This window comes from Clytia hemisphaerica, unplaced genomic scaffold (genome assembly GCF_902728285.1).
Source record: "Clytia hemisphaerica strain Z4C2 unplaced genomic scaffold, Clytia hemisphaerica genome assembly, whole genome shotgun sequence".
Taxonomy (NCBI): Eukaryota; Metazoa; Cnidaria; class Hydrozoa; order Leptothecata; family Clytiidae; genus Clytia; species Clytia hemisphaerica.
Window position 1 is genome coordinate 135,817 of NW_027103425.1, and position 11,919 is coordinate 147,735.

At 35.4% G+C, this 11,919-nt stretch overlaps 1 protein-coding gene across 1 annotated transcript; it reads right to left on the bottom strand.

Moving 5' to 3' along the window:
• Positions 1-3,706: 3,706 nt before the first annotated feature.
• Positions 3,707-9,702, bottom strand: LOC136797896 (TP53-binding protein 1-like). Its single transcript, XM_067054474.1, has 6 exons — positions 9,502-9,702; positions 8,896-9,003; positions 7,439-7,567; positions 6,098-6,204; positions 5,029-5,220; positions 3,707-4,595 (listed from the first exon to the last, which is right to left on the bottom strand). Exons 1-6 carry the CDS (start codon positions 9,644-9,646, stop codon positions 4,284-4,286), a joined length of 993 nt encoding a protein of 330 aa, XP_066910575.1. The 5' UTR covers positions 9,647-9,702; the 3' UTR covers positions 3,707-4,283.
• Between the last annotated feature and the right edge of the window lie 2,217 nt (positions 9,703-11,919).

Here is an 11,919-nt window from a genome sequence, read left to right on the forward strand (position 1 = left end):
TTATCTCAGACAGTCAGACATCAGAACAAAGTAATGATCTCAGAGTTTCTTGACACTTACCAACCAATTGAATGATCGAATAGAATCCCTCAGTACCTATTCTCGAATTCAAAAGTATAATGTCAAATGTACACATCAATTCTCATTCTTTGCCTTACTGTACCACCTCTTTCACTATTTTGCTAGGATTTTGATTTATTATTTTGCTGTGTTTGCTTTCACTTTGTAAAATTTTATGCAGGTTCAGCAAATTTGTAAACAAACTCTTACGAATTGACCGACTGAGCACTTTATATTGACAACAAACTGAAACAGTCGGGAACTATTCTCGTTTCAACGTGAACTTCACGTGAGTTTTTTTATCGTCCACACACGACACGCGTTTTTTTTTATAAGCAAATCAATTTAATTGCAAATTGTCAACCCTTTTCGTGCAAAAAATGGTCAAATTTTAACATTTTTGGCCAAAATATCTAGATTTTCAAGAATTTTATGAAGTTTCTCCCCTTACAGTGCATCTTTAGCTTTTCCGACCCTAACAGTGCATTTTAAACATCTTGGAAAAGGTACCCTTCTTCGGGGGGAGGGGGGTTCATGGTTGGCGGAGGAGCGGAATCGGCCCTTTTTTCGGACGGAGTGGCGGAATTTGGCGGAAATTTAGACGGAATTACGGAAATTGGGTTCTCTGACGGAGACGGAAAATTAGACAATTTTAGTGCGGAAAAACGGAATTTAGCAAAAAAGTTTGCGGAATTTCGGAATTAGTAAAAGATATTCAAAATTTGCGGAATTTTCGACAAAAATATTGAATTTCAAAGGAATTTTCGGTGACGGAATTTTGGTTCAATTTAAGACGGTTTGACGGAAATTGGAGAAAAATTTGGCGGAATTGCTGAATTGGGTAACCCCCCCCCTCTTCGGGCCCGCACATACCCCGTCGGTCCCGGGCATTTTGCCCAGCTGCCTCCCCCATGTGCGACCATGTGTCAGACTACATAATCTCATGATCACCATTGCTACGGCATATGAAGGTTCCTAGCCCGGGTTCCTAGCGTAGCGTCAAGTAGCGTCCCGTGAGTGGAGCGCGGAGGATCTGCTTGGAGATGAATTTTGAAATTTCTGGGCAACCCATCGACTTATGCTTTTCCTCTTATTTATTTACTTCACGGTGTAAAGGTCAACTTTCGATCCTCCCAACCCTCCAAGGGAGGGGGTAGTTATAAATGGTTATAGAATGTAGAATATATGATCGTATATGGTTTCTCCAAACCAGACACTTAGATCCTAAATTAGAAAAAAGTTCCTTTACAGAGACAAATGTTGTATTGTTGTTTTAGTAACCCCTCCCGCTAGTCCTTAAAATGGCCTTCTAGAATGTTCGTTCCTACACAAGTCATTATATACATTACACGTGAGAAATGGGAGTTATGTAATAGATTACTGTAGTGTCAAAAAGAAGCCACAAAAATACAACTAATCCTTAGGCTAAACAAAAACATCAAAGACTTGCAATGTTTATATTTTGCAACTAGATACCCGAATCCATTGGATGAAAAGAAGAAAAAATCCGCACGCATATTTTTGTATAGTTTCTCATGAGTTGGCACATAAAACTAAAGTATGCAATTAAGTTGAACTCTATAACTCGAACGCCAAAGGATCAACAAATTGTACAGTATAACACACTTTTCTTTTACAGGAACCAGTAAACTTTTGATAAGGCTCGGCTATTCTTACTTTTTGGTATTTCGACCGAAACGTTGTTCTTATCCTGTTCTTATTTCTAGAGCAAAAAATAAGATCAATCAGGTTTTAATGTCCCATTTTTAATAACTTGACCATTAAAATTAGATTAACATTCAGCCCTTCCAAACTCAGCATCGTTTTGAACTTGCTCTTCGGCATTTTTTGCACCTCGTTGTCCTTATAAAAAAAGGAATGTATATTAATTTCGCCGTCCACGACCCCGCGACCGGTTAGTTTGTCAACAACTATTAATTCGTTCCTCTTTGTTTATAACGGTAATCGCACGATGGGTTATTTTTTCTTATTTGGCACGCCCTCAAAGAGAGCAATTAATCGTTAATTGCATCCTGTAGAGAGCAATTAATCGTTAATCACACTCTCCAATGCGGCGCCAATGTTTACAAAATTGATTTTAATGTTTTTTCTTCCATTTTTTTTTAATCGAACGTTTTAATTGCATTCGAAATTTATTTTGCGAGAAAGAAAATCAATAAACAACAATAAGAGAAAGACATAAAGAGAAGAGAAAAATATAAAACTCTCAGTGTAATTTCTGTAATTTACTTTCCTAACTAGGAAAAAGTAGTGACAGCCATTGTGCGATTAGCTCGTAATCACATAATAACTCGTACAATTCGAAAATTGCACTCGCGATTTTTTTGTTTCGAATTTTCCTCGTCCTTTCGGACTCGGAAAATTAATAACAAAAAAATCACTCGTGCGAATTATATTCGAATTGCACTCGTTATCATGTGATTAAATATACAAATTTATGGCGCGCCAAAGCGGAAATAAATACTATCTCTTTAAAACAATACTATCTTCGTTTAAAACATACTATCTTTTAAAAAAAATACTATTTTCGATTAAAACATACTATTTTCGTTCAAAAAATACTATTTTCGTTGAAAAAATACTATTTCAGTTTGAAAAAATACTATTCTCGTTTAAAACATACTATCTTTTGTAATGATACTATCTTTTTTTAAACAATACTATCTATTTTAAAACGATACTATCTTTTTTAAAACATACTATCTTTTCGAAAACAGTCTGGAAACGAGATTGGCACGTCTTGCCTCGCTCATTTTAAAGTTTGCATGCATGACCCGCGCATGGTGGGACGGCGGGACCATGCTTGCTGGATGGAAAGAACAACATGCTTTATATGGAAATGGCGGAACAGAAAGTCCAAAATGTGGTGAAAACACCACTGTTTTGGTTTTGATCTCAATGTTATGTGGTCATGTCCTTTTTTTCTTCTATTGATTATGGTGTAAATGCCTGAAAGCTGCTTTAAATGGAGAAGTTAGTTTAACAGGAAGTATTCAGCCCTCAGACAGCGATGAGATTTTAGCTACACCAAGTGCCATCTTGTTATGTTGGTCCTGCATGTGGGCGGATGAGGCCATATAAAATAAACACGAAAAACCAACGCCCATTACACGCCCCTCAAAATGAAAATTACACAAATTTGAATAATCGAGGCAACCTATATTCGAAAAAAGATAGTATTTTTTAAAAAGATAGTATTTTTTTAAAAGATAGTATTTTTTAAACAAAGATAGTATGTTTACAACAAAGATAGTATTGTTTTAAAAAGATAGTATGAAAGATAGTAAAAATAGTATTAATTTTTAAAGATACTATGTTTTAAACGAAAATAGTATTTTTTAAGCAAAAAATAGTATGTTTTAAAAAAGATAGTATGTTTTAAACGAAGATAGTATGTTTACAACAAAGATAGTATGTTTGAAACGAAGATAGTATTGTTTTAAAAAGATAGTATTTATTTCCGCTTTGGCGCGCCATACAAATTAATTAAATTGGTTAAAAGAACGACAAATTACGCATGCGTGTTACAATGCAGGATTCTTTAGAGGAACAGACTGGATGGTATAATCCGGTGATAGTTAAGGAGTAACCTGGCTCACTTTAAAGATATTCACAAGGGAAAAAATACATTTTAATCGTACTTATTCTGATTATATGAATATATCCTACCTAAATTACATAAAATAAAAATGTACAATAAACTATTTACATATAGTACCTATTTTTTGTTCATTTAATATTTACAAGTGATGAAAATAATTACAATTTCTTAAAAGTACTAAAAATAAGGCTTGTTTATTTCAAACTACTCGAAAATCCGACTCACTTCCTAGTAAACGATAAAGCAATGTTTATTAATCTCTCAGTTAATTATAACGTTTTAAATTCCCTAGAATTTACAGAAAACTCTAGCAAGCACGAATTCCCCAAAAGTGAATGGCTACAGACTTTTAACTAGTATATAGATTGAGATCCAAAGATATCTATAAATGACGTTTGGGGAAAACCTTGAATTTTACCAGGGAATCTAATGATGTCCAAAAGCCGAAATGAGTGCATCAATGCAACGAATTCAAACATTTGACCCCATACAATAATGATAGACTCCATTCGATTCATTTAGCGCCGGATTTGAAAGTTGCATTGTACATGGAAAGATAACACACTGAACACACTACAACAATAAAAGACTCCATCATCGATTATTCTATGTTTACACTATACCGAAAAAGCGGACTATCCACAACATCTAATAGTTTATTATTGATCACACATTGTCTTAACCATTCGAACGTTAAAATCTCTTTCTTCATTTCACTGCATGTTTCCAACAACAATTTTGGAACGTCTTCACTTAAAGTTAGTATAAAGTGAACAGAATCCAAATCGAACGCAATTTTTCGGCTTCGTTTGGTTACTTGCTGTGTCGTGTGCACATCACATCCAATCTTCTGAAGAACGAAAGTCACCTCACGACTGTTGTACCTCAAAACTTCACCAAGATGAACGTGTATCTGCAAGACGGAAAATTAAGGATCTGAAATTTGAGAATATCAAGATTTGAGGTAAAACAGTCTTATTTATGAAATAAACAGCAGAACATGCCTGTTTGAATCCGAAGAAGACATGTACTGCTTTTATTTAGATGTTTTTTTCCTATAAGCATAACGTTTATAAGCTTGGCAGGCTCAGTTTAAAACATGTATTTCATAAATAAGACTGTTTCACCTTAAAATCTAAAATTGCCCTTCAAGGATATGCCCTGTAAGTGCGAAATATTTTATTTGCTTTTCCGGTAAAAGGGTATTGAAATGGTTGAATAGTTTATAGGTAAGACGTTGACCTTGACCTGGCCGTTAAAATACATTTAACTCTACGAAACACTGTACCTTTTTACAATAATGAAGCATAAGACCTTATCATAAAACCTAAATAAAGTAATCTTACCCTGGTTCCATTCAAAGGAGTATACGGAAACTTTTCTCTCTCCATGATGTATTGTTGAATCCTTTCTCCTGTGATGTCTCTACCAGCGAATACGAGATAGGAATGAAAATTCATCACTTTTCGTTGCTTGACACTCTCTATTAGCCAATCATAGTGCACGATCGGGATACCTCTCGAGATACAGTACAAGAACTATGGAAATTAAAATTTAACAGAGATTTAGGAAAACTGGATGACAGTAGTGCCACTAACAATCTCAATTTAGTAGCGAACCACTAAGCTCTAGTTTAAACGGCCCACTTTTCGCCCTGCCTATTCTATTCTAATTATTAGAGTAGACAGAAAGTGGGCGAAAAGTTGGCAGTTAAAATCTTTGCTTGGAAAAGATTGAAAGAAGTCATTGCATTGAAGTCAAAAGAAGGCAATGCATTAACTTTAGACAGCCCACTTTATGCCCACTTTAATTCACAATTAGAAAAGGCAGGGCAAAAAGTGGGCCGTCTAAACTAGAGCTAAACTAACGGTGGTTAAAGCGAAGTTTTTCGTCTGAGACGGGAAATGGATTTTATACAGTAAACTAGCACATATTCTTGAAATTTTGATGAATTATGAAGAATTTGGAGACGGAAGACACTCTACATATACTTCACTGAGAGGTAAATCCCTTTGAGTCTAAGACGGGAGAACTTTTAACACTGAACTAAGGACTAGAGTGTAGATTCAAGTTTTGGAGTCTCCAACCCGCAGAGGGTTAAGTTAAGTTTTATAAGGTTTTTTGAAGGCCTAAACTGGAAGGACCAAAAAACTTGTCCCATTTAATGAGGGATTCGAGTAATAGAGGTTCGCGTTATGGTGACTCTACTGCAGTAACATTTTAATATCGATGAAGTGTTCGCATTTTTTCGCAAAGGTTTGACAAGAATAAAAAAGAAAAAAAAATTTTTTTTTCTCGAATTTTTCTTGGTAAAGTCCGATCAAGCATCCTTGGAAAAGGTTTTTGACTTAAGGTTTTTGACTTAAGTTTTTAGCCTTTTTGTCTCAAATTATTCGGACTAGTGTGTAAAAATACCTTGAAGGAGCAGTTATCAGAGGTGGGGTCCGTTAAATCTGTAATACAAACACGATAGCTTGATTTCTCGAGATCACAAGCTGACAATTTGTCTGTGTAAACACCACCTGATAAAACAGAACGGAAAATAAAACAGCAAGTGAACAACTATATATGACAGGACATGATCGTGATTTGACACAACCCCGGGGTATGATAAATCCTTAAAAACCCATGTAATTTGAATATATAAAGACAAGACATTTCTCGTTGTTTTTTAGGGTACAAATACACTGCAAAATTATGTCCGATGAAAGCAAAATTTCTCGATTTTTTTGAGTAGAAAAACATTTTAGTTGGATTAACTTTCGCGAGATTAACTTTCGCGAAATTAAAACTCGCGAAAATGCGTGAGATTCCTGACCCGTGAAATTAAATCCACCATCAAATTTTCAAATACCGTATTACTTCGAATAAACACCCCCCTTCTTTTACACGCCCCCTTCGAATAAACGCCCCTCCTAAAAGGAAAATTATTTAATAAACGCCCCCCCCCCTCAAATAAACGCCCCCTTCGAATGAACGCCCCCTCTAGGGGAGGGGCGTTTATTAGAAACCTATGACTTTACTACTTCAATATCAGTGTTGATTGGGTTTGAAAAGGAAGATTTTAGTCATTTCTTGTGACCAAAGCAGTTTTCGATGCAATTTCAGTCGTTGAACCAAAGAAATTTTGCACTAAAATCCTGATAAAGAACTAAAACAAAGGGTATATTTGTTCTAAATATTCGACTTTAGATAAAAATAATTCAATAATCACCCCCTTCTTTTAAACGCCCCATCGAATGAACGCCCCTCCTAAGATCGAAAAAATTTAATAAACGCCTCGGGCGTTTATTCGAAGTAATACGGTACGCATTTTCAGCGGAGAAACCAGTCTAAAGTTTCAGCTGTTTTCAGGCTTATTTGCAAAATTAAATCCACGCAAAGTTTTTCGAAACTCTGACTCGCGAAATTAAATCCAGAAAATTTCACGATTTTTTTCGATCGCAAAATTCAATCCGATTAAAGTAGTGCACATTTATGTTAAAGGACCGATTTTACTTCAAGAAAAAGCAAAACATTGCCACATCAGTAATCATTGTCCGGGTAAATTTGCTCTGTCCGGGGGTAATTTGGGTTGTCCGGGGGTAATTTGGGTTGTCCGGGGGTCAACTGATGCTTGTCTGGGAATAAAACCCGTTGTCCAGGGGGCCAAAAGTCACTTTTTCTGGGTAGTAAATCACTGAAAATTGTTATATCCTGCACCCCCATATTCAATTTTTTTCTGGAAAAGCCCAATCGAAAGAAACGAAATGTTACCTTCATTAAGGACCGATTGTACAGCTTCTTGTTCATTGAAAAGAGGGACGTCTTCAGCTTCATCACTGATCGTCGTTTGACTATCCTCTTCCTCCTCTGTCTCTTGGCTCTCTGTTGCTTCATTTTTACCTATATACAAAAATACATCATTACTCGACACAAGATATTTACTACAGGGTGGACAAAAATAAATATCGTCGCCTCAAAACTAAAATGACTCTCAAGTTACATTTTTCGAAAAATAGAGCTACTGGTGGATTTACATTCAAGGGTTGATTCTTCAGGTCTAGAAAGCCTTATCTACCAAAATTTGACATCTTAATATAGTCAGACAAAAAATTTCTACTTGCAGAACAATTAGTGCCATAGAAATTACATTTCTCTTTTGTTAGTTGCACTGGAAACCTCTTTATAAGCGCTCCCACTAGACACTTTTCTCATGTCAGATAACATAATGCATTCCAAAAAAAAAATAGTCTTTCAATAATTTTTCATTGTTTAAGACGTTTCATTCATTGTCTATATGTTTGCAATTTATTAACAAAGAATTAGGTTTAGGAATGTATTGTCAAAAAGTTGATAAAATGAATGTCTTCAGGGACACGCCGAAATGTCGTAAAAAGACAAAGAGAATCCATCAAAGTATTAGAATTTCAATGGCACTAATTGTTCTGCAAGTAGAACAATTTTTATCCGGCCATATCTTTTTCGCCCACCATGTATGTTGATGGGATAGGATCTCGCTTTGAATCAATTTCGCGGATGAGTTTTATTCGGGGATTATCTGGGATTTTTATGACTGTGTCATTTTATTGCTAGCGAGTGCAGGCTTCATGTTTAGAACATTTTTGATCGTTTTTTGAAAACTTGTTCAAGCCCTGTCATATTTCCATTGGAGCCTAATTTTGCGGATGACACCAAAATCTAAGAAATTCTTTATTCCCATTCAAGTCAACATTAAGAAGGAAGAAGGGACCTTAATTGTGAAATACTGCTTATTAGTACCATTAAAACAATTTAACTAAGCTCTAGTTTAGACGGCCGACTGTCTGCCCTAGCTATTCTAATGGTTAGGCAAAAAATGGTCAGAAGGTTGGCAATTAAGATCTTTAGTTAAAAAAGGTTTTGAAGAAGTCATGATTGCATTACTGTCAATAGAGGGCAACTGACTGAATTGAGACAACTAACTTTATGCCCATATTTATTCACAATTAGAATACATAGACAGGGCGAAAAGTGGGCCGTCTAAACCAGAGCTAACAAGGTTCACTGTGAGGTGATAGTGTAAAAGTCGTGTAAAATCTAAAAAATAGATTTCTTGTTTCATTAGATGATAGAAGACTTAATCCAAGCAAAACCACTTCACTTAATAATGGATATTTTGAGTGTTTTATCCCAGGGGGTACATACCGTACCCTCCATTTGCCTAAGTACCCCCCCCCCGGATTTTATCCTACCTTTTTCAGAAACAAGATCTGATTCCAAAGTTGCATTTCTCTTAGAATTGTCATCTGATGTCGATGTTTCTTTCTTTGTAAGGTTTTTATTCTGTGGTGTGGTTTTGCCTAAAGAGAAAAGAATTGACAGAACGTATGAGATCGTAAGCAAATTAAGCTTAACGACTGACTGGTACAATGGAAATTTTAGCTGTGTGAACACTTTATAATAGCTTTGGTCGGACCCAGAGGTGAGCATGATTATCATTTTTCTTTTTCTTGAGTGCTTGGAAAATTAATAGAGCAGTATCATATTGAGGGTGGACCAAGTTCTTACACTGGTACTTACAGAAAGTGTTCTTTTTATAAAAATGAGCATTAGGCTTTTCCAGAAAAAATTCGAATATGGGGGGTGGAGGATATAACAATTTTCAGTGATTTACCCCCCAGACAAAATGATTTTTGGCCCCCCGAACAAGCATCAGTTGACCCCCCGGACAACCCAAATTACTCCCGGACAGAGCAGATTTACCCCGGACAAGGCAAATTTTGATGATTTTTCGCTACCCCCGGACAATATATCCTCCACCCCCCATGTACGGACATTCTCTAGAAGAGCCCATTTACCTTTTGTAATCATGAAAATATAGTTTGAGAAGAGTTGAATAGGTATTTGTTGGTTTTGTGTTTTCTTCTTATTAAGAGTTGGGCTGACTATCTCTTCTGACGAAGGTGTCGACTCTTCCATTTTTCGTTTTTGCAAGTCAGTCATTCTTCGTTTCTTAGTCTTATTTCCACCTTTGTTAGATGAAGAACTTGATGTATTTTCTTGCTGAAAATGAAAGGATCAAAATTTCGTTCCATTTTGAAAGGAAAAGAGCAAAAATGACAAAAATAGTAACTTTTTTGTCAAGTAAAGCAAAAAGGTAAAACTTAAAAGTTTTGTTTTGATTGAAAGGTCCGATGATGCTTAGTCCCGGCAATATATCATAAGCTATCACGCATGTGCACTAGCCTGGCATTAGTATGCACTCGCGTAAGTAAAAACAAAAGTAAATAACAAACAAAACAAAAAAAGTAAAAACCAAGTGCGACAAGATTAGAAAAAGTTCTTGAATTTATTTATTTAATAAAAACGCATTTCTCACACAAAGGAGCCTATAATGAGAATGTTTTCTTGTGCATATAATAAATAGAACGTTTTCTATAATTTAGATCAAAACATTCGATTGTAAATTTGTTCAAAACCAACATTGCTATTTTTTCGTTTACAAAAGCAAAAGAATGTGAGTTTACATCTCGAAACAACTTTCAATCTTTTATTTTGCTTGGAGGTTATCGTTACGTAAAGAAGTAGCTTTTATCTATTGACTCAGCATGGAGCTGTCACCCTTTCTGTCGCTTCATTTTACTCCCAAATATTATCTATAACTTCCTTTTCAATGAATTGACCTCGCATCGGATCGAAATAGAATATCGAATCGAATCGAATCGAATATAGCAGTTTCCATATTTTCCCTTGCTACTGAACTACTGATCTATAATTTGAAAGTATTTTTACCCAAATTCTAACGTTGGGAATTGTTGGAGATTATTATTTACACAACAAAATTTGTGGGGAGAAACTTGAGACGTGGTTCTGTGTGCTTTTAACTATTCAAAGTTCTCGGATACTTTGCACCAAGACAAAAGTCTATAACCAAAAATGTGGTAATGATGTACCGTAGATTATATTCAAGTCTGCACTTTTTCTGCTGTCATATAGAAACCATGTCAATTGAATGGTCAATTTAATGAGACTAATTCTGTTGAGAGTGGTTTCTGTATGATAGCAAAAACGAGTGCGCACAATTCAAGTGAATAAACAAATTTCTTCTATACCAACGGCTTATTATTGTATATTATAAGTACCTTTCGTTTAGAAGCAGGAAATAGGTGTTCTTTGAGGAATCTCAACCGATACCTGCTGACAATGTAATTTCTATCTTTAGCAACACACAGATACATTAGTTCTCCATTCATCCTATAAAAATAGAGAGCCGATTTCACATCACCAAACTGATTCAAGAAACACTCTGTTTTTTTTCTACCCAAAACTGTTTTAAAAGCAACTTAATGGCAGAAGACTGTTCATGGTTGCATGTCCAGAATAACCCTATCAACTCTAGACAAGGAGATTGGGCCGAATTTAACATGGAGGAATGACGAAAAAATAGGCCATCCCACGTTCGAAATGAACCATAGCCTATGTTTGTATCTATGAGAGAATCAATGCAACTTCTCCTAGGGAACTCTAACCAGGACTCGAGCATAAGGTTTGGTTTTAATATTAGCAATTCAATAATCAGATACCCTAGTTACTAATTACTAAAGAAAAAACATATTCCGACTCTTATTCGGGGTCTAAAATGATACTCAAAGCAAGTGTTATATAAGGCGTTTGGACCATGGAGTTCTAAATCTACAAAAGTTCCTGCTATTTTGGTACATTTTGTACTAGCTTCAATACAACGACTTCGAAAAATTGAACCCTCACAAAATCAAAGTCGCTGCACGCTTGCTAGACCTGTAGATTTAGAACGCCATGGTTTGGACCTAAAAGGAAGGTCTTTATAGGCTACTTGTAAGTAAAAGAAATTTCACCTTGTATTTAAGTGTATTTTCCCAACCATAAATTCTCCTGTATCTGTTTGTACATGTACATCTTGACCACTTTCAAATTCTGTTTTCATGCAAATGTCGTTCGAAGAACACTCCGCTGATTCTTTGTCTTCGAATTCAACGGATATACTAACATGAAAAAAAGACAACTAATCTAGACAAAATATTAGGAAGTATGTTCAATCTATTGATTGTAATTGCAGTGTAACCATATTATCTTATTTCTATAGTGGGTTGAACAAAAGTTTTAAACCTTTTCATGGACTTTCGATTTAATATGGAACAGTGATGAAAAGGATTATTCTTTTAATTGTAAGGAGGTTACTTTAAGGAGGTTACTTTAAGGGGGGTTACTTTGCAATTTTTCGGAAATAATCACCCCAA

Coding starts and splice junctions, on each gene's coding strand:
- LOC136797896 (XM_067054474.1), bottom strand. CDS start 9,646: ATGACTGACTTGCAAAAACGAAAAATGGAAGAGTCGACACCTTCGTCA. Junction 5,221..6,097: donor CTGATAACTGCTCCTTCAAG/GTATTTTTACAC, acceptor TAATTTCCATAG/TTCTTGTACTGTATCTCGAG. Junction 4,596..5,028: donor CTCCTTTGAATGGAACCAGG/GTAAGATTACTT, acceptor TCCGTCTTGCAG/ATACACGTTCATCTTGGTGA.